Source organism: Medicago truncatula, chromosome 2, assembly GCF_003473485.1.
Source record: "Medicago truncatula cultivar Jemalong A17 chromosome 2, MtrunA17r5.0-ANR, whole genome shotgun sequence".
Lineage (NCBI taxonomy): Eukaryota > Viridiplantae > Streptophyta > Magnoliopsida > Fabales > Fabaceae > Medicago > Medicago truncatula.
The window spans coordinates 38,513,843-38,536,359 of record NC_053043.1 but is presented as its reverse complement, the minus strand read 5'-3'; the positions used below and the strand labels follow the sequence as shown (position 1 = coordinate 38,536,359).

At 34.1% G+C, this 22,517-nt stretch overlaps 3 protein-coding genes across 6 annotated transcripts; all 3 read right to left on the bottom strand.

Annotated features, from left to right (window-relative positions):
- Positions 1 to 4,513: 4,513 nt before the first annotated feature.
- Positions 4,514 to 11,727, bottom strand: LOC25487257 (tRNA dimethylallyltransferase 9). Of its 4 annotated transcripts, none has more exons than XM_013609145.3 (12): positions 11,628 to 11,727; positions 11,091 to 11,459; positions 9,699 to 9,752; positions 9,458 to 9,500; positions 9,206 to 9,314; positions 8,457 to 8,655; positions 7,824 to 8,055; positions 7,573 to 7,667; positions 6,887 to 6,981; positions 5,472 to 5,547; positions 4,881 to 5,020; positions 4,514 to 4,806 (listed from the first exon to the last, which is right to left on the bottom strand). In XM_013609145.3, exons 2-12 carry the CDS (start codon positions 11,331 to 11,333, stop codon positions 4,743 to 4,745), a joined length of 1,350 nt encoding a protein of 449 aa, XP_013464599.1. In that variant the 5' UTR covers positions 11,334 to 11,459; positions 11,628 to 11,727; the 3' UTR covers positions 4,514 to 4,742. The 4 variants fall into 4 exon arrangements, with proteins under 4 accessions (XP_013464599.1, XP_024631458.1, XP_024631457.1 ...); XM_024775690.2 differs by having other exon boundaries at positions 11,091 to 11,354; XM_024775689.2 differs by lacking the exon at positions 11,628 to 11,727 and having other exon boundaries at positions 11,091 to 11,491.
- A 2,974-nt stretch (positions 11,728 to 14,701) lies between these two features.
- On the bottom strand, positions 14,702 to 15,956 carry LOC25487256 (multiple organellar RNA editing factor 8, chloroplastic/mitochondrial). The gene is made up of 3 exons (XM_013609144.3): positions 15,607 to 15,956; positions 14,894 to 14,949; positions 14,702 to 14,793 (listed from the first exon to the last, which is right to left on the bottom strand). The coding sequence occupies exons 1-3, from the start codon at positions 15,954 to 15,956 to the stop codon at positions 14,702 to 14,704; spliced, it is 498 nt and encodes a 165-aa protein (XP_013464598.3).
- Positions 15,957 to 17,891: 1,935 nt separating this feature from the next.
- Positions 17,892 to 21,304, bottom strand: LOC25487255 (multiple organellar RNA editing factor 8, chloroplastic/mitochondrial). The gene is made up of 4 exons (XM_013609143.3): positions 20,838 to 21,304; positions 19,577 to 19,674; positions 19,415 to 19,480; positions 17,892 to 18,832 (listed from the first exon to the last, which is right to left on the bottom strand). Exons 1-4 carry the CDS (start codon positions 21,218 to 21,220, stop codon positions 18,252 to 18,254), a joined length of 1,128 nt encoding a protein of 375 aa, XP_013464597.1. The 5' UTR covers positions 21,221 to 21,304; the 3' UTR covers positions 17,892 to 18,251.
- Positions 21,305 to 22,517: the final 1,213 nt, after the last annotated feature.

The window sequence follows — 22,517 nt, the reverse complement described above, 5'->3', positions numbered from 1 at the left end:
CGGATTCATGCAAGTGTACCAAATTGTTTACCAAGAAATAAAGTGTAAATAAAGTATCGTATCCACGAGGATTATCGTTTCAATTAGGCAATTTGTGTTACTTATTTGAGAACAAGAAAATAAATAAAAACGATAAAATAAAAGATAATAGTTTTTTTTTTTCAATTTAGTTTGTTTGCACCAGAGTTTCTACACGGTTCAATGTTTAGGGTTGTCAGTCATATAGGGAGATACACTTCAGCACGTAAAGGTACGTGTAAGTTCTTACTTCCTCGGAGATATTTGAAACAATGATGGGTATTAGGGTTCATAAATTTTATATGTCCTAAAGGTACCCTCGTCTATTGAATCTTCGAAGTTCATCAACATGCTCTCCCTCGTTGTAGTTCTACAAACAGACAGCCTTGTCTCATCTACCTTACTAAAGATTTTAGAAGAATAAAGTTAGTAAGCTTATTTAAATCTCGGTTTATAACATTTCGCTAGTTATTGTTTCTGTTATCTTAGTTACTTCATGATCCAGGCAAGCTTGTGTCAATATTAGGTATGTCACCTCCCTAAGTAGCGTTATCTCATGACGATTCACCAACATAAGCAAAGTCTTACGAATAGTGAAATTAAATAGGATTCCCATAATAAATGAATAAAAAAATTAAATAAAAAATATCCTACAAACAAAATAGAGGTTCATCTTAGAACCCTGGCCTAAAAAGATTTAGTTACTAATGGTAACTATTCCCTTGAAGCTCCTAGTTTTTGCCTTCCTCTTGAACTGTTTGTTCTAAATGAAAAATTATAAATGAGAGGAGAAGAGGTTCCACCTGATGTTGGACTTAAAAACCGGGCTTTTCCACATAAAAGTAGCGAAAAAAAGTTATGGCCCACTCTTCCCACACTTGGGGCTTGGGCGCCCAAGTGTATTTTTGCAACGCTTGGGGCGCCTGGCTCACAGTTGAGGCTCCTAAGTGTGTTTTTTTCTCACACTTTGGTCGCATGGTTCATGCTTGGGGTGCATGGGTCATGCTTGAGGCGCCCCAGTGTATTTTTCTGCGTGTAACGCCTGTTTCTTCGTCTTTTTTGGTGTTTGCTTTAGTATAAGATGTCTTAGGACTTGTGAACAGAATTCCTCCCTTTGTAATGTTTTTTGAGGCCTCTTGAATCTTCATTCATGGTCTTCTCAAAGTCTTCACATGTCTTCAAATATTTTGTTTTGTCGATTTACATGATTTCTTCGTGAATTACATTTAAACACCCTAGAATTGCTATGTTTCGGGAAAAGTAGAGTTACATGACTCAACATAGAAAACATTACAAAATATCCCGAAATTATAGACAATTGTTATAATACTCCTCTATTCTGGATGAAAAACTAACTTAAAATGAATGAAAAACATGTTTAAAAATAACGTAAGATAACATGTCATCAACTACAAATAAAAAAAAAATTATATTCTTTGAGAATACTCTTAAGCATTTTCCAAACTTAAATATAATTTTCCCTAACAAATTCTCCAAACTTAAAATGTAGTTTTCCCTAACAAATTCTATAAGAACGACAGTTGGATTCCGGTAGGGAATATATAGCCGAAAAAACAGCATGTTAGTTGGAGCCATTTATAGCATGACCATGTGATTTTCTTCTTTGTTTTCTTTTTGGAAATAGGTGTTGTCATGTGATTAGAACCCAAACACTTTCATCATGCTATGTAAATTGATGCAAATTTCAGGTGGGCTAGAGGATAATATGTCTTTACTTTTTTCTTTACTCTATCTAATATTAGGTCTATCGTGGAAAGGACAATTTATGAATGGGTTTGGTCGGTTTAAACATCTATTCATGTTTAATGAGAGCAAAAACAAACCAAAACTAGCTTAATCCAATTATATTAAAACAAGGGTCTTGTTAACGAGTGTTATTTAAGGTTTTCCAATTAAAAAATTATTATTTGAAAAGGTTTAACACTTCAATTTCCGATGCATTAAATGCACAATTTTCCATAAAAATTTACTATTTAAAGTCCTTAAAGAATGCATTAAGAGCACTCGTTAATATTTCCCTTAAAACAATATGCATTTGTCACTTATACAAAACAAATTATACACAACAGATATGAAGAGGAATCCAAAAGAGAGATAAGACATATAAAAGTATTTATTTTTTAATTATTTAGTTATCTCATTAGACAACCTTTAATGTATATATAAAGAGGTTACTCTTGCTATCTTCTAAGCTACTTCACAAACACACACACACACAACATATAGCATTTTAGGAATTTGTAATTTTATTGTCACTTGAGTTTGTAAGCTTATGGCTACTACAAAGATGTATAGGGCATTGATTTTCTTTTTAATTATTGTTCTTCCATTATTTATGAGTTCAGAGGCTAGAACTTTGCCTAAATTCTCATCTATGATGAGTACTAAAAAGGTTGGTAGTGAGCTACTTTTACGTGACATGATCAAAAATATTGTAAGAATTAATAGTGAGTATATTCACAAGAGGTCAATGCTTGGTGGGCAATTGGAGAGAGTTGCACCTGCTGGGCCAGATTCTCAGCATCACTAGTGTTAACCAGTATTGTTGGCTGAGTGGAGGAAACATTGGTTGAAGTTATTATTAATCTTTACATTTTTTTTTTCTTTATCTTGTATGTTTTTTCATGTAAAATAAACCTTGTGAGCACACAAAAGAAGTTACTTCAATGACAAGGTTTGGCTATTTTATCTCAATATTTACTTTAATCCAACTCATGTCGTCTCAAAATAAATATGGTCTTCAATTCAAGATGGGTGGAATTAAAGATATGGTTATTGGCATGAAATTTTGAAATTGTGGACAACAAAATATATTTGTCTCTTGATAAAACTAATCATATAATTCAATCCTGATTAAGATGTGTATCTTCTAGTTGATGTTCTATTTTTCGGTGGCGGTCGGGGTTTGAACTCCGGAGTTAATGTTCTATTTATAAATACATGAAAGTAGCACTTGACAGCGCTTTTAAAAAATATAATAAAATCATTCCTTCAAAAAAAAAAAAATTATAAAATCATGACATAAGCATTTTGGATCTCCATATATTAGTTATTTAAGTAAGATCGAATTATTCTGGAAAAAAAACAAAAAGAACATAACATATATATATATATATATATATATGATTAAATAACCAATATGTTGTTTTCAGATCAAAAGAGAATAAATTAATCAAGCATGTATCATTAGAGGACTAAAATGTACATTTACTCATGGCCTAAACTTTTCGCTGAAGGCCTTAGTAATTTGTAATATTTCAAAGATGGAGTTATGTAACTATGTATTAGTGTTAAAATGTATTTTAAATTCAAAGATTGAGTTATGTAAGTAGTGCATTGGTGTTAAATTGCTAAAGTAAGGCATCAGGTTTGGTGAGGTTTTTGAGTGAACAAATTAGAGGGCATCACATGCGTAATATATTAGGTCTTAAAATAAAGGTGAGACCTTAAAGTTAGTGCTATGAAGGGGGAATTGAGTTTGAGTGGGTGGACGGGGACCTATAGCAAGTATATGTATGGCCTTGCCATAGGTTGGTCATGGCCGCCTCCACACGCTTTTGCAACCGTAGTAGCAGCATCTCCACCTCCCATCCGTAGACAGCTGCCGAGATACAATCATCACCCTAACAACAGTCTTCAACCTTCATTCCTTGCAAATGTGTGCTCCTGTTGTGCAGAATCGCCACCACACAGCAAACCTACATGCCTTTTGCTTCATGCAAACCAGCTCACCATTCTAGTCTCCTTTGCTGCAAGCAACTACTTCCCCAACACAAGTGTGGCGCTACACAGTCTTGCCATTGCAACAACGACGTCCCTACCACACATTTGCCGGGAGATTATGTGCTCCCTCCAGCGAATGCCATCTCTAACGGACCCTTCATCAGCGGCCGATCATAAGCAAGACCCGTCCTGTTTCTTTTCACCCTCTACAGTGGTGTTTTGTTTAAGTTTAAGAATGAATGTCTGGGTCTCTTTCAACCTTAATCCTATGCCTCCCCCTCTATTTCATATCTCTACTTTATTTCCACTTCTCCAGAACCACTCTCAAGAAATCAGTTAATTCCAGTGCCCTTTACTCTATCTGCCTAACCTTTATCTCCAAAACCACTCTAAGTTATTGATAAGCTAAGAGCCACCAAATGCAGTGATGGCAGGCAACCGGACAGTGATTGCGCAATATGCTGGCGAGAGACACAAAATAACAACTTTGAGAAAGACAAGGAAAGAAAAAATGAAGTTAAAACCAAATTATATTGTTTTTTTTTCTTCTGATATTTCATCACTTTCATATGCGGGCGGGTCTATGCTACCCAAAGAGAGGAAACAAGAATATACAGACATGGTGGGAAGGTAAAGGATATAAAGATAAATATAAAAAATCAATTCTTAATATTAATCGAGTCCAACAAATGCTTTAGAATTCTATGAACATTATGATGACATCAAGGATCCTGGTTTGCGTAAAAGGAGGAAAACAAATTAACTTACAAATTTTGCTCAAAAAATAAATTTAACTTACAAATTCAGTTGTCAGTACAACAATGTTCTTCTATCAATAATATTCTACATAAAAGTCGAGAAAAGGATGCTAACAAGCAAGGAAACAAAAACAAAACTTCCTATGTAACCTGCAATACTCCTCTATAATTTCAAATATGCAGCTAATTCAAGCGATTATAAAATGAAAAATCTCCATCCCTTCACTTCTGAGTCTTCTGTATCCATTCCAAAATAGGATAACAATCTTCCCCGTTCACAAAATGCCTTCATATAGAAACAATTATTAATATTTGCATCAACACTGCATTAATATATACCAGATACTAAAAACAAAATACCTATTTCTGGTGCGGTAAGCCTTTAGTTTAGCAGCTATTCGAGGATTAGTAATATCTCTCGACATTCTAAGGTGTTCGGGCACAAAAAGATTTCCATTCTGATTGTGGTATGCATCATGAATAAAGTTCAGAACGGTTTCCTGGAATAAGTTGATCATCATAATCAGCATAAGCTTTAAAAATTTACGGATTGAGTAACAGAACAGCAAACATCTTCCTCCAATTACATGCACATTGACATATACAAATACATGCACAAGATAACCACGACTTAGGTTCCATAAAAGGACTTCCATAAAGTATGTTAAAGCTCGTTAAAATCATAGATACGATGACATCCACAATGCGAGTGTGGCAGTTGAGCAAAAATGCATTAAAATAGTTCTAAAAATTCTTAAAAGTAAAAAGGCAGGTAGAGTTGTTAGTATCTAGGGATATAATTTTACTGCCATTTCACTATTATTTCTAAAATTGGGTGAGACAGCGATAGTTCTTCGCATTATTATAGTAGTACCAGTATACATAAGAAATTAGATGAAGTCATATATGAAGATGTAGCAACACTAGTGGCAAAAGATTCAATCGTTATACCAGAGGTTTAGAAGCATCAAGCCAGTGGTATATTCGTTCATTACGAAACCAAGTCAACTGTCGTTTCGCGAAATTCCTGCAAAAACCAAATCAAGTAAGAGCATTGCCAAATAACCCAATCAGCTGAACCACTGTTCACTAGGGGTGTGCAAAAAAACTGGATTACTTTAACTGATTTAGAACCAAACTGGAATTGTTTCAAAAAAACCATATCCATTTGTTAAAAAACTAAACCAGCCCATTTTCAGAAAAAATAGTAAAACCCATACCCACTTATTAGAACTGGTTAAAGACTCTGTGCAGCAACCTCTCATCAACAAGCACACCACATCTATTATTACACTCCAAAGTTCTATCGAGATTGAAATCGGTCAGTTGTAAAATTGAATCTTGAATGTCCTTTTTCAGATCTCACAAAATTCCTCCTTCTCAGAATTTATTTACTAATATTCTTCCCACAAAATCAAATAATAAGAAGATAAGCATGAAGAGGGATTATGATTGGCCATGGTGGAGATGTGTTTATGTATGCAGACGGCCATCGTTGCTGTATTCACCTCTTACTTGTGTGATAGAATCTCTGTTTCTCTCGATTCCAAATTTCATCTACTTTGTTTTTTCATTTTAATTTTATCAAATTAATAAACTCTCATTATTTCTATGTTTGGCTTACGTTGGTTTTTTATCAGTTTAATAAAAAACTAGGTGTAGTACCAGTTTAATAAAAACGAGTTTTAAAACGAGTTCAAAAAACAGGATTTAGCAGCCATCTATTTGTAAACCGGTTTTTTAAATCCGAACCGGGTTGAACCGGTTTCGAACCGGATTGTAACCACTTTAGAAAAATGTTTTGGTTAGCAAACTAGAACCATTTAAATGGATTGGTTTTAATGATATGGTTCACATGCACACCCCTGCTGTTCACAGCCAGCAAAACATAAGAAGCATAAAACGTCCTGGTGCATAGTTAGGATAACATTTCAGACTCTCCAGCTTTTTCTTTAAAAAGAAAAGTTTAACATCCCAGCATGCATTTTCTAATTACAACAATGGTAAAAATCCAACTTAACTGAGTTGAGAAAGCAGCAGAACAACTAGACCAATGTCCTACAAGCAAGGTAGTGAAGCACAAGCTGCCATCCTTGACTTAACATATTAAGGTTGAGCATGAAAAGCTTTTTTAAGCAATAGCTCGTTCAGAATACACAGTATTTAAAATATGACATGCAAGTATAGATATTTATCTATATCCGTAACCAATCAACTTGCCCAACAAATGTTGTGAGAATACGAGGATAGTGTTTTTTTTAATGCTCATGGATCATAATTATCTTTTCTCACGTAGCATACTTTAAGTTGTACATGATTTAGCCAACGTCAAGGGTACCGTTATCTTATGTAAAACAAACAATTACCTTGAAGCTTTTTGAAATTCAGACAAGAATCTGTAAAATTCTCCAGCTGAACTCTGACCCCCTTGTTCTCTGCATCCTATTAAGTAATCCATGGCCTGAAATTGGTGAATCGCAAGAAAAATGTAAGTCAAACCATTCTCACTATTTATATAAAAAATGCAATTATCATATAGGTATTATGTAAAAATACAACATGTAGGCTAACAACAATATTAGATTGCTAACATTATTATCCGAATTACGATATTGATCCGAATTGCAACCATAATTTAAAGTTATACATGAACATGGGCTTATTTGTTTTGTAAAAAAAAATAAAAATCACTTTTGTTCAGACTTGTAATTGTTGAGAGTAGCTTATGAAAATAACGGTTATGATAATTACTTTTTAAAATTAAAGTGGTTTTATAATTCCACTAAATGGAAAAAATAAGTAAATAGCTTCTGCATTTCATAAAATATCTAAGATACATATCAGTGTTTTACACAATCTTAAAATCACATTTTCCAAAAGCTTAAATAAACAGGACCTAAGAATTGGGAGAATGTTAAACCAATGATATTTCTTAAAGCAAGTCTGGTTCTTGTCTGTATTTACTTTCAACCAAATCTATTTCCTTATTTGAGTTTTGCAGATAGTAATAACGAAATGTAAATATAAAACATATCAGTGAAAAACAATATACTTGTCTGTAACCAATTGCTTTTGTAGGAGAGTTGGAGTTTGGATGAAGACCGATATCAATAAGCCATTGAGCCTCGGACAAAAGGCCATCCCCTCCTGCAATCAAAGAGAACCAAGAGATTTATTGCTATTAGATATTCACGAGATGTAGACAAAAAGCATCGTATGCATTGTTATAACAGTAAACATACATGTACAGAAGAATATTGTATAAAATGTATACTGAATAAAATTGTGTTTCCAGTTAATTACCTAATATCATATCTTCACACCGATAATCAATTGATTTGTAGAGGTCAAGTCTGTCGCTAGAAAGGAAAAAACACATAAAATCATAGTCTAACTTTGCTGAATTGGTTTCTTTCATTGCATCATAATTAGTGTTCATATCAGATGAATCAGAACCATCAGCAACTCTATAATCACCCTGTTCCCTGAAAGAATCATATGGTACCCGAAAAGCAGAAGGAGGTGATCCACTAGACTGCCATTTCAAAAGATATAAATATATGGTGAATTGATGATATATTTCAGAAAATTCCATAGTCAAAGAAACCATACATTCCACATATACATACCAGAAAAATACAGGTATAAACACATAATTCACTAAGGAGTAAGCAGTCAGTTACAAATAAGCACGTTTGAAAGAGATAAGAGCACCACATTGAGTAAATAAATGCCTGGCCAATGTAATTGAGTGTGTTATCATATTTACACAATTGCACCCATGTGTTGCAAATGAAAAAGAGAAAGACATGCAAGAAAGGATATTAAAATGTAAACATTGAGAGTTTTATCCAATCTTTCGGTAAAGGTTAGTATCCAGCCAAGAACTTAGAGGTATTTAATATTTATGCATAACTTTATAAATTGCAAACTTGCCTTAATAATCTCTAGACTACGCCGTAATCGGTACCAATCATTCACTGCTATATGTTGGACCTTTGGATCACCTGCTTTTACCACCAACTGCACAGCAGCTTCCCAGTCGTCATTTCTCTGTAATTCAGCTAACTCCATACAAGCTTGAGATGTTATCTCTGCGGAGGCTTTAGGCACGTCTGGCTTTCCATATATGAACCTTGTATTTTAAAGATCAAAGAACAGAACTCATAGGTATATACTCCACATAAACTGGTCTATAAGTACCAACAGAAAAGAAACACAATAATGAAGTGAAATAAAAGAGTGATAATTCACTAAAACAGTGGATGTTCATACAGTAGCATTTAACTAAAGTTTGTTTACAGTGTACAGAAGACAAACCAACTGGACCTCTAGCTTCAGATCGTGTAATTAACTGAACATTAATTAAGACTAGTAAATTACCATAGTATACCTACAAAGTATATACACATCCTTCAATTACGCAAGTTATGCAAAACTCAGAAGCCAGAACCAAGTCTGCATTACTTTTTTCCTGATACTATACTATTGTATAATCATGCAACTATATAAATATGAGAGATTGATAATGAAATGAATGGCTTCATCAGTAACTTGCAGAAATAAGAAAAGTGGATTCCATTTACTCTTTATGCTCTCTTATTAGCATGTTACAAATACGTGACAAAGCCTCTATATGGCTTAGTATTTGTAGTTAACAAAGTAGGTGATTGAAAAAGGCATACCATCTTAAATACAGTCCAGTGCCCCCAACAACAATCGGAACACGGCCGTTGTCAAGAATAGATCTTGTCGCTTTCCTTGCATCCTCAAAAAACTGCCCAACAGAATAATCTGATAAATAATAATTAGTTTCAAATTTCAATTGGACAAAATAAAATACCTATGAAAATACGACGGCAGAGAAATGAATATGAGGATATTCGTATATGAATCCTTGCTTAAACAAATATAGCTTAGTATCAAAGAAAACAGACCTTCAGATGGATGAAGTATGTCAACCAGATGATGCGGCACTTCCTAACCAGAAAGCAAAACAAAACAAAATTGAAAGAACTTCAAACTAAAATTCAAAAACCAATTCGATGTTACGACTAAATAACAAATCGAAAAAGTTACGACAGGCAATCCAAGTCACAATGGCAAGGAACAAAATCTATACATTTCTAACAGAGATAAATGAATAGCAAATACATATCATTGCACAACTATACACACCTTTCTATCATTTAATGAAGGCTTTGCAGATCCAACATCAAGACCCTTGTATACCTGTAATAAAATCCAAGGAAGCCATCTTGAATTAAGAAAAAATCAAAACTAGTTCCATTGTAATGTATAACTTTTTTTCAGGTAACATTGTAATGAACAAGTCAAAGAGAAATATCATTTCCATATACATAGTAATTTAATTTCACAACAACAACAAAAAATAAACAACCACATTTCGTTCTTAACCAATTTCTCACTTAAAAATAAATAAACCTCCTAATCAAGGTAGTTAAAATCAGGTAGGGGAAGTAAAATAGTAAAACTAATCGTAAGATTATACAAAATTCAAAAACTCAAATATATATATATATATATATATATAGATAGATAGATGCGATAAAATAGCATTAGTAAGACAAAGAAAACCTTAAATCTCTTGAAATACTTGTGCAAATAAAAATTCACAAGCATAGCTCACAAGTAAGGTAATTAAAACCTTAAGTCACACTTGAAATAAGTATATAAATTTAAATTCATTCATAAGCATAATCGTAGAAATATTTCAAAGATCGTAAATTAAACGATTCAACAATTAACATGAGCGATTCCACCAAAATAGGATTATGTGTATACTCTTAATGGTTGATGGCAAGCATAATCGCAAAATCATGGGATTTTACAATTCAAATTGGAATTTTAACTACCATGGTTCTAATTAAAATAAAAAATCCCTCACCATGTAAACAAACATACTTCAGTATCTAGAACAATGTTCTCAATCGCAAATATGAAAAAACAAAAGTTTGTTCAAATTCCGGTACACTACACTACAGTGTTATAGGTGCTATTTGACAACCAATGTTGTCAACCGCAAATCGCAGAAAATAATGGTATGTTCAGATTATATTATGCTATAGTGCTATAGCGCCTCTATTTGACAATAATATGTACACTAAATACTGTATTGTTGAAAATAGCTGTTTGTTCAAATTCTGCTACGCTATAATAGCTATTTGACAACATTGTTGAAAACACTTTACATTCAAATCTCATATCGTAGAACAATAATTGTTTGTTCAAATTCCGTTTTTTTTTTCCCTGTGAATTTGTTAAAATTCTGCTATGTTATAGCATATTTGACAACACTTAACAAAATAATGTTAAACAAAAAAATTTGTCGGACTTTTTACCTGAACTTCGGATTACCACAGTCTCTTCCTCTTGAGAACCAGAGGATTAACACCAAAAAAAAAAAAAAAAAAAAAACTAAACTAAAACTCTAAGAATGTCGCTACAACCACATTAGCAATAATACATTCAAAAGAAAATCACTTCAAATAGTGCAAAAAAAATAAAGAGTATTCATTTTTGTTTGAATTTTTTATCGTAACTTGATACCTGAACAGAATCGGCACTAACGATTTCACCATTGATGCTTTTAGCAAGTTCCATTGCGAGACGGCTCTTACCGGAACCGGTGGGTCCAGAAATAACTATAACCTTCTCTTTCTTCTTCTCCGTTAATGATGCGGTGACGAAAAACCGGCGCCGGAAATTGTAAGAGAGCGGAGTTGCTCGGAAAATTGGATGTTCCGGGAGGCGGAGGCACGTGCGGAGACTGTGTACTCCGTTGTTTATCATCTTTGGCGTTTTGAGACTAAACTGAAGCAAGTGTTGCAAAATTCAAAGTTTCATGTATAAATATTAGAATTTTTCTTGTTACACCCCCGTGTAATTCTGGTTACACCCAAGTTAACTCCTTCCACTCTAAATTGATGGTAGTAGAAGAGAAAGAGAAACATGTAATCAGAATTTCTTTTTTTTCAAAAAAGAAATGTAATCTAAATTGGAAATTGGAAAACGCAGGAACATGCATACAACAATGGCATAAATTGAAATGAGGGAAAGAACCGAATCAAAACACAATTTTCTGACCTTGGTTGTCTCAAAATTGCTTCGAGAAGATAACAATGAAGGAAGGGTTTAGGAGAGAAAGATTGCAAAGATTTTGGGTGTAAGTGTGTAACCAGCTAGACTAGATAATAATGGGATAAAGGAGATATATATTTTGTATTTTTATGATTTGAAAAATAAATTAAACTTTTTTGATAATTGAATAAATATTTAATTTTAATTATATCTAATTTAAGAGTCATACAAAATGTTTTACATTGACAATGTATGAGAATTAATCCTGTAAAAAATCAAACTCATGAATTTCATTGTTATAATATACTCCCTCCATCCCAAGTTGTAAGAAAAAAATCAAATCATATTTATTAAAAAAACTAAAACATAAGAATTTGGAGTATAGTCCTTGGTGTTTTTTTTTATAATAAGTTTCATGGAAACATGTAAAAATAATTTTCATTGACTATTGATTACGGAGAAAATTGAATGTAATTTATATTTAATTTAACAAGAATAAACAAAAGTTTTTCTTGGAAAAGATGATTTTAAAAATAAAAAAACAAATTAATAGGATAAAAGTTTGTCTTTTTTTCTTCAAAAAAATAAGTTTGTCTTTTTTACTTACATTTTGAGACCAAAAAATGTGAGTTTTTTTTCTTGCATTCTAAGACGGAGGGAGTATATACATACTCAAACTGTTGGTGAAAGCAATGTTGCTGCTCACAGGATTCGGAAAGATAAGTGGATATCAGACTTGAACCGCTTAGAATACAACAGCCCAGGAACCTTTATACATGAAGATGCCATGGTGTCCGAGCTGATTGATGAAGACACTAAACAGTGGAAGAGGGATTTAATTTGTTCGACCTTTGTGAGGAGTGTTGCGAACAAAATCATTGTCCTTTAGGCTGCCATCAGATTCTTTGGTGTGGAACTGTGAGAAGATGGGGAATATTCAGTTAGATCAGCTTATCATCTCCTTTGTGACGAGAAGTCAAGAATGCAATCGGGTCCATCTAGGCCACAGAGAAGTAAGCTTTGGAAAGAAATATGGCGTGCACCAATCCCAAACAAGATCAAAATTTTCATGTGGCGTCTTACAAAGGACATTCTACCAACAAGGAAAAATCTCCAAAAGAAAGGTATTAATCTTGACCTCCTCTGCCCTCTCTGTCATATGGAGGAAGAATCCTCAAACCACTTGTTCATAAATTGTGAGCTGTTCAAGCTTTCGCTTTTTGCATCGCATTTGGGGTCCCATGTTCCAAGGCAGGTTGATTTACATGACTGGATTTTAGAGTGGCTCACATGTCAGGATCCTTTAGGTGCCTAGCTTTTTTGTACTCTTTTACGGAAATTCTGGACAGGGAGGAATGCTGCGGTTTTCAAAGGGATTTCGATGAATCCTTCTGTTTTGGCAGCTGATGCAATGTCTTATGTTCATGAGTTCAATGAGGCTAACCCCCGGAAAACTTTTAGAAGGACAGGAGTTACCCAACCGGATCAACCAAACTCATCTTTGTTCTCTATTTTTGTTGATGCTGGATGTGGTAATGACGGACCAACAGGATGGGGTATGGTGGTTTGTAACCAAGCAGGGGAGAATGTCCTAAGCCTGTGCAAAAGGGAAAATTCTGATATGGATCCACTCACGGCCGAAGCTTTGGGAGTTAGATGGGCTCTCCAAATCGCGATTGAACATGGCTTCAATTCTGTCTCCACTCACTCTGATGCGATAACGTTGTCAACTGTATAAACAGGCGGTCCAAGTTTGTAGCAATTCATCTTATAGCTCAAGACTGTAGAGAACTCATATCTAGTTTATTGACTGTTAGTGTCATGTTTGTTAGCAGGAATCAAAACTCTGATGCCCACAATTTGGCTTCTTTGGCAAAAGTCGTGGGCAATAGACTATGTATAGGTTCTGTTCCAAGTAGTTCTATGTTTTCTGTTAGTGCAGCTGTTACTTCTGCCCCTTGTTTCAATTCAAAAAAAAAAAAAAAAAAAAAAAACGTTGCTGCTCAAATACATTTATTAGATCATTAAAAAAAAACATCTGATTTCAATCATAATTATCTCAACAATCAAACATAGTATTAGTTATAATATATTGTTTATTGCATAAACAATTTTATAATAAATGTATCTTGAACTCTTCTCCTAAATAATGTATTTTTATAGAGAAATTGTCGTAGTTAACTTGTTAGTGTAAAAGAACCTGTGTTAATTGTCGGGATCAAACTTTGAATCTCTTTCATATTAATCAACGACCATGATCTGTACACATTTTTTTTGAAAATTTTGTTTACACTTTCAGTTAAGAAAATGGAATTAATCATGGTTGACAGTTAGACATTCCGTAAGACAAATCACAAAGATGATGATTATAAATTTCTCACGACTATTCAACTGAAGTGTATCAGATAAATATATTTTTTTACTAATAAACTATGATACTTAATGAAGTATATCAGACAATTCTGTTTTAATAAACTATGACACTTAACTTTCGAATAAACCATCAAAACAATGAACTTCACAAATGTGAACTTCAATACCCGAAACGCAAATTCATTAGGAAGAAGGGAAACTAGACACAAGATCACAATAAAATCTCATTACTTGGTAAACATAATATAAATCCTGCATGTCTCGGACGTAATTCAATATTTTATCTACATTGGCCAAAAGAATTTGTCTGGATCATAATTTCATGCAGCATGTGTTCCAATCAGGACGAGAGTCTACTGATTATTTGCCCATCCTGCATTTGGAGAAGCGTATCCGCCTTGATTTGCAGAGGCGTGTCCAGCTTGATTTGGAGGAACGTATCCGCCTTAATTTGGAGTAGCGTAAGCGTTGAAGGTGAGCATTGTTCCTAACCCACACCTCATGATACTTAGGATCATATGGAACTGCTTGCCCATTTATAAAGGGCTCACTAGTGAGAGGGAATCAAAGAAGTCCACCAAGCATCATGTTATGTACCTTCTACAACAAGAAATATTATATGCTATGGAAAGAATTCACATCATGTTATTCTCAGTACAGCGTTGAAGTTATTCACACCACTTACACTGACTGATTGTAATTAGAAGCTAGGTGATGGTACAAGAGAAATTACCTCCATAATCTTTCTCCTCCACATTCAAATAAGAATCAGGAAGAACCCACCGAACTTTGGGAAGTTCTGCAAATTTGAAAAACAGGAAATTAAAACCCTTTATGGTATAATATACTACAAAAGGCAAACAAAATTTAAAGAAATATTTTTGGAATCATGTATATACCTTTGAGTTTGTCGCGAAGCTCTTCAGAACAAAGAGCTCCAAAAGCAAAGTAGTGTCTAGTTGAAACAGAATATATTTAGAATCAAACACACTAAAAGATTAAACCCAAACACAACCAACCATCCATTCACAGACATTATTTAGAATCAATAGCACCAACATTTCTAATGGAACGCGTGTCAGTGTCCCATTGACTATATACACGGGAGGTAACCGAACAACTCAAATATATACACAGGAGATGCACCAAGAAAACCTAAACTTGATTTTATAAGAAAAAGGAAATTAATTTTTGTGTAGATGTGAGTTCTCTATAACAAGTATGTATGGTTTTTTCTACTATGAAAAATGAAGGACGTGAGTTTCTTTTATTGTGAGAAGACTGGTGGTTCCTTATAATTAGGAAGTAATTAACACATGGTCAAAGCAAAAAATAATTGTAAACATTGGGGGAGAAAAACTACAAATAAGGCTAATTTCAAGCACCAATACCACCAACTCACATTTACAACTTTGACTAAGTATATCAACATGCGGTCAAAATAATAGTTTAGTAAAATAAAACATATTTCTAATTAACTTTTAAAATAAAATAAAACTCTAAAATTACAACAATCCCCCACATATTTCAAAAGTTAAAATAACAGTTTAAAAGAGTTTTCAAAAAAGAATAAATCATTAGAAAATGTATAAAAATATATTATGGTTATTACTTTCCGATAACCTCCACGAATGTTTTGATATAACCATCGATAATTTCATCTCTGCTAGGATCACCATCAGGCTTCCACATAACCACGAGCCAGTGTTCAAAATTGCATCCATTAAGCACGACGGTATGCTTAGGTGGACGGTTATAGCAGTTAGGGTTTTGATCGTTGAGGGAAGATGTGGTAGGGCTTGTTGAGAGTGTGCGGAAGGAAGGGAGGAGAATGTGGCGGGAGGTTACGGCAGCGGCTGCGAGAGGACGGAGACCGCGAAGGAAGGAGATGGCGGAGAGGGAGCGAGAGAAGAAGGGAGTTAGGGTTTTAGGAATGACAAGAGTGATGATTTGGTTCGCCATGGTATGTGTATGTGAGTGGTGAGTGAAGGAACGAAATGAAAGAAGTTGAAATAGAGAATGAGTAGGGTTTAGGGTTTTAGTTTTTCGTTTTTTAATCAAAACAACATAAAGTGTGAAACATAGTAAAGGGCCTTGTTCATCACGAAATAGATTCTACGCAGTTATGTGTTAACGCATTAACCGATAAGGACCGTTCGATCAAAAATGAATGGTTAAAATTGAAATTATATGAAATTGTTAGTTCATTTTTCTGTGGCCGAGATCGCCTACTACGTAAAAATGCATAGAGCAGTTATAGCAGGCAAACTATTGTGAGGAACATTAAATCACCCTCCCATAGTATTCTTAATGAATAAATGTCACCACATTGCATCTATATAAGAGTTTCATAACCCTCATCCTTAAGTACAGGAATCTGTCATCGCCAAAATAGTTTCATCCGATAATAACAAAGACCAAAAGCCAATCAAATCAAACTCTTTCTTTCTGAGGTGATTAATGAGGAGCGAAGAGCATTGGTCAGAAGAAGACTTATTACCGATGACACACTTTTTGCAATGAAGTGCTGGATACATTACCCTTCACAAATTTGGTATATGTGAGATACTTAAATGATGGAAGTACTCATCTATACGGACATACATCTATTTTGTATTTTTGTTGATACTACAATGGATGAGTTTGTCCACCTTGTACTCTGTCTTGGTGGGAGAGGTTGTCTCGGTGGGAGAGGTTTTGGGTCTCTCATGCCTTGCAATGGATTAGCACCGTAGAGTTTGACAATGTTAATTTTGTGACTGATTTCAAAACAATGATGGATGTCTTCGATACGGCTCAAATTGATGTTACAGAATTTAGTCATGTCATCACAACTTGCATTTTTACTACTCTTTTTACTAACTGTCTCTTTTTACCAACGATCAGGTTGAGAAAAATCACATTTTCAGCTAGTCTCATTACTTATTTTGATGTATCCAATTGTATTAACACTATTAATAAAAAAGGCAACAAACATCACAACAAATGGCAACTTAACTCTAAACTTAATTAAGACCCTTTTATTAAGAAATGTATGTCAAATTCATTTTCCTATTAATGCTCATCACAACAAACAAATTCTGAGCCACCAAATTAAGCAAATTTCATCGGCATTTTACTCATTTGATTTCTATTTTAGTTTATGCTTTCGCAGTAGGGATGGCAATGGGTACCCAATGGATACGGTACTACAATGCCCGTCCCCATACCCGCATTTATAAAAAATATTCGTACCCGTGCCCGTACCCTCGTGGGCAACAACTTTAGTCCCCTTCCCCATACCCTATGGGTACTTAAGTACCCATACCCGCACCCATTACCCGCACTTTAACTATGGAAAAACAAAAAAAACATCACAAATGAAATAAAACTACGATCCCAATTTTTTAAAATTAACTCATAAAATAATATGAACCGTGGTATTTAGTCAAATAGAAAACATCCGAAATATTCCTAAAAAATTATACACCGGCATGATGGAGTTGTTATTGTATTAAGTAGTTGTTTGATTTAAGTTTAGGTTTAGGCTTAAATAGCTAAATAATTAATTAATTATACATAAAAAATAAATAAATAATTTATGATATTATATAAATATGTATATGCGGGTATGCGGGTCTGGGCAGTATAGTACCCTTACCCGTGCCCATACCCATTTAATTTTGTGGGTATTACCCGTACCCGTGCCCAGACCCATAAAAGCGGGGTATTACAAAAATGTGAATTACAGCTGAATGAAACCCTGGTCTGCCACTTGTTTGTGAGAGCTTTCAAATGATTATTCACTCTAAAAAATGTGCAGAGATTTCTTAATTAAAGTTAAAAAGATATCATTGACTTAATAGTAAAACTGATGCATGGGATGAGGAAGATATTGGGGCAACCAGACACCAACACTGCACAGTCAAAATTTAAGCTCACTAGAAAAGCTTCTTATATGCATACATTCTTAATCGAAGAATTTGAACTAGCAAAATACTTTCCAAGTACCACACACTTAAATAGAAAATAGCAAAAATGATCAAGTCAAGTCGCTTGTACAAAATGTCAAGGACCATTCATTACATATTTACATAAACTATTTTGGCTTCTTAGCTATTAATAATAATAGCTCACAGTATGGAGTGTTGGTCATTCTGCGAGAAGGTGCAAGAGGAGAAGCTGTCCGGAACACATATGATCTAGAGAAATTCTTGTGGCCAACGTAAATAATAATGAATCAAGTCCAAGACATCATAGCATTTATTTGGTGAGAGTCTACTGATTATTTGACCATCCAGCATTTGGAGGCATCCCTGCAATGTTCTGGTTTTGTTGCCCCAGGTAGTTATTTTGAGGAGCACCGTATCCACTGTTGGGAGGAGGAGGTCTGCTCATGTTAGGAGGAGGGGGTCCGCTCATGTTGGGGGGAGGGTATCCACCACCTGCATTTGGAGGAGCATATCCACCTTGATTTGGAGGGGCGTATCCGCCTTGATTTGGAGGGGCGTATCCAGCTTGATTTGGAGGGGAGTATCCAGATTGATTTGGAGGGGAGTATCCAGCTTGATTGTTAGGAGGGTATCCGCCAGCATTGTTGGGAGGGTATCCAGAAGAATTGTTGGGAGGGTATCCAGAAGAATTGTTGGGAGGTGGACCAGAATTCTGCACTGGAGGCCTACTCTGCATGTCTCTGTTCACCACATTTTCCCTTCTCCTTTCAAAATTTCTTGACCTGTCGTTATTACGAGGCCTATCATTGCGCCTGTTCCTTTCATTAGCACGAGCATTGTTCCTAACCCACTCCTCATGATACTTGGGATCATATGGAACTGCTTGCCCATTAATGAAGGGCTCACCTGGTGAGAGGGAAACAAAAAAAATATACATCAAACAACAAGTAATGGCGGCCATTCTACATCAAGAAATATGATATTCCAAGACTCAACATTACGCATATTACCCCACCTACTAATACAATAATTCATAGCAGTTAATCATAAAAAAAATAAAAAATAATCAATAGATTAATAAGCAAACCAAAGTATAGTAACAGATGACAATTGGTAAAATGACGAACCCCAGGTGAACTTCAACCCTTAGTATTACCACAAAGGTCACAAAACATCAGTATACTACAAAGGTTATCAAACATCCATTCACCCCCCTCTGTATAAGCAACAATTCAAGTGAACGTGTATGCTAGAATACCCACAGCAAGGTCTTGGATATCTAAATAGCATTTTTTAAATGGATTATATATTTCTACTTTTATTATACTTAATTGTAAGAGTCTTGAGCATGACATTCCTTATATATATATATATACACACACACACACACACACACACACACACACAGCAGACACAATTGAAGATATTCACAAACAATAGACAGAATGAATATAATTAGAGGCCAGGTGACAGGACAGCAGAGCTTACCTCCATAATCTTTCTCCCTCACATTCAAATAAGAATCAGGAAGAACCCATCGAACCTTGGGCAGTTCTGCAATTGGACAAACAGAAAATTTAAACTGTTATGATATAGAAAAAAACAAGAGTAACAAGAGTTTCGGATGTTAGAGAACCATGTATTATATACCTTTCAGTTTGTAGGAAAGCTCTTCAGAACAAAGAGCTCCAAAAGCAAAGTAGTGTCTAGTTGAAACAGAATATATGCTCTTCCTAGCCTCTTCTTCACTGTCAACATAACAAACCAACCGCATAAAATAATCAGAGTATCAGACCAAAAGACAACCATTCATTCAAACACAGCCTTCAGAATCAATACTCTCAATAGATAACTATCTTTTATTTTTCAATACAACAAAATAGATATGGGGCCTAAATGGAGTGACTAGTTAGAGCTTAACTACCAACATAGGTTTTGTGACTGTTGGGGGGAACATATCATGAAAACAGCTTATAACATTGGCCATAAGCTCATAAGTTTTCCAAGATAGCTTACAGCTTATAGTTTATCTTTGCTATATAAATAGCTAATACATAGGCGCTTATCATGATGATAACACTTGTGCTATAAGCTGTAAATAATCATGATGATAACACTTGAGCTATAAGCTGTAAGTAAGATGCTTATCCAAACAGGGAAGTGATTTTTTTATACAACAAAACACAAGTTATCAAAGATATTACTGACTCATTTTCCAGAATCGTTTTTTTCATAATCTACTACAAAGTTATCAAAGAACTCATCAAAGATATTACTGACCCATTTTCCATCCATACATTCTCACATAATAGTATAGTAACTCTTTAAAAAACGATTTTTCTACAAAACAAAACACAAGTTCTCAAAGATATTACTGACCCATTTTCCATATTAAATTTCTCACAATGCACAACAAACAGAACAGAAAACCTCAAAAACTAATTAGTTAAAAAATGACTTTTTGGAAAAATACTATAACAAACATGCGCTAAATTCTATCAGAACTCACAATATAAACCTAAAACCACATCAAATTGAATAAAAAGGAAGAAGAAGGTAGTATTTTTCCAATATCATCCATTCATATTCACATAATAGCATTTCATTAACAAAAAAACATTTTTCTGAACAACAAACAAGTTATCAAAAATTTTACTTCACACATTTTCCAAAATCATTTTTTTTATAACCTCCTACTAACCCAGCAGTAATCTATCACAATCCCAGCAGAAAACCGTAAAAATATAACCTTTTTCAACAAAAAAAAAATTACCATTGCAAATAACAATATAAACCTAAAAATACATTTTTTTTTTAGAGAAAAACCTAAAAATACATAAAATCGAATAAACACGGTAAAATTAATTTTGGAATGATATATAAAATTGGGATAAAGTACAGTGATTACTACCTTCCGATAACCTCAGCTAAGGTTTTGATGTAACTATCAATAATCTCATCTCTGGTAGGATCACCTTCAGGCTTCTCCATCACAACAAGCCAGTGTTCAAAATCGCATCCATCGAGCAAAATCGTTTCCTTTGGTGGACGATTAGACCAATTAGGGTTAGGATCGTTGAGGGAAGAGGTGGTAGGGCGTGTGGAGAAAGCGCGGAAGGAAGGGAGGAGGATGTGACGGGAGGTGATGGCGGTGGCGGAGAGAGGGCGGAGACGGCGGAGAAAGGAGAGAGCGGAGGAAGAGGGATTGGTGGTTGTGGTGGAGAAGGAGCGAGAGAGGAAGGTGGTTAGGGTTAGGGTTTTGGGGATGACGCGAGAGAAGATCTGGTTCGCCATCGCTGTGTGTGTGAAGAGAAGAGAGTGAGATTGGGAATGAAATGTAAAAAATTAGGGTTTAGGGGTTTTGAGGATTCTTATAAGGGGAGGCTTCTAGAATCAACACAACAATGTGTAAAATATCCACCAATATATCTTATATTTCTCCTTTTTATTTTATTTTTTTGGTAATATTTCTCCTTTTTATTTTTAGGCTTAATTATACTTTTGGTCCTATCATTTTGACCAATTCACGAAATTGATTCTACCTCTTTTAAATCGAACAAAATCGTCCTTAAACTATATATTTTTTGCAGTTTTAATCTTATCTCCCTATTTCCAACTCTAGAAACGCAGTTTTAGTCCAACCACCTATGTTCAACCATGAAATAAACAAAGAATAAAACATATGGGTATAAGGAATCTACTTTATTCAACACACTAACCTAATTTCCGAGACATGTTACATACCTGAAACATATCTTAGAAATTAGGGTTTTTCTTAGTTTGTGTGCTGAACAAAGTAGATTCCTTGTACTCACATGATTTATTCATTGTTTATTTCATGGTTGAGCATAGGTGGTTGGACTAAAAATGTCATTTCTGTGCGTTTCTGGAGTTGGAAATAAGGAGATATGACTAAAACTGCAAAAAATATATAGTTTAGGGACGATTTTGTTCGATTAAAGAGGTAGGACCAATTTCGTGAGTTGGTCAAAATGCAAGGACCATAAGTGTAATTAAGCCTTAATTTTACTATATTGTTTTGATGAATACTATCAAATCAAGCAACCCTTCTCAAAAATTTGTATTTTCGTAATTAAGCCTTATTTTTACTATATTGTTTTGATGAATACTATCGTTTCACAATCGAACGATAATTAATATTTTAGTATTTTCGTAGTATATGGGAGCAAAAATGAAAGTGAGAAGAGCAACTTTCCTATTACATTGGCTTGATCGTTATTTTTTTCTTTTATCATGTTGTTATTATTATACCATAAATGTCAACTAGTGCCTAATTGTTAAAAAGTTAAAATAAAAAAATTTATCTTAGAAATAGTAGTATATTTAATATATTAAAACTTTAAAAATGAACTTTTCTACACAAATTTAATAAATTATTTTTTCTTTTGAATTTTTTACAAGCACCCTTAAAATATTTGTTAACATGACTTTTTATTATATTATTATTACATGAAAATAGAATAAGAGAAAATGAAAATTTATGAGTTGATTTGAATTAGTCAATGTTAGGAACAAAAAGAGAGTTAGTCACTATTATAAGAAAATGTAACAAGATTTATTTTATTAGGAA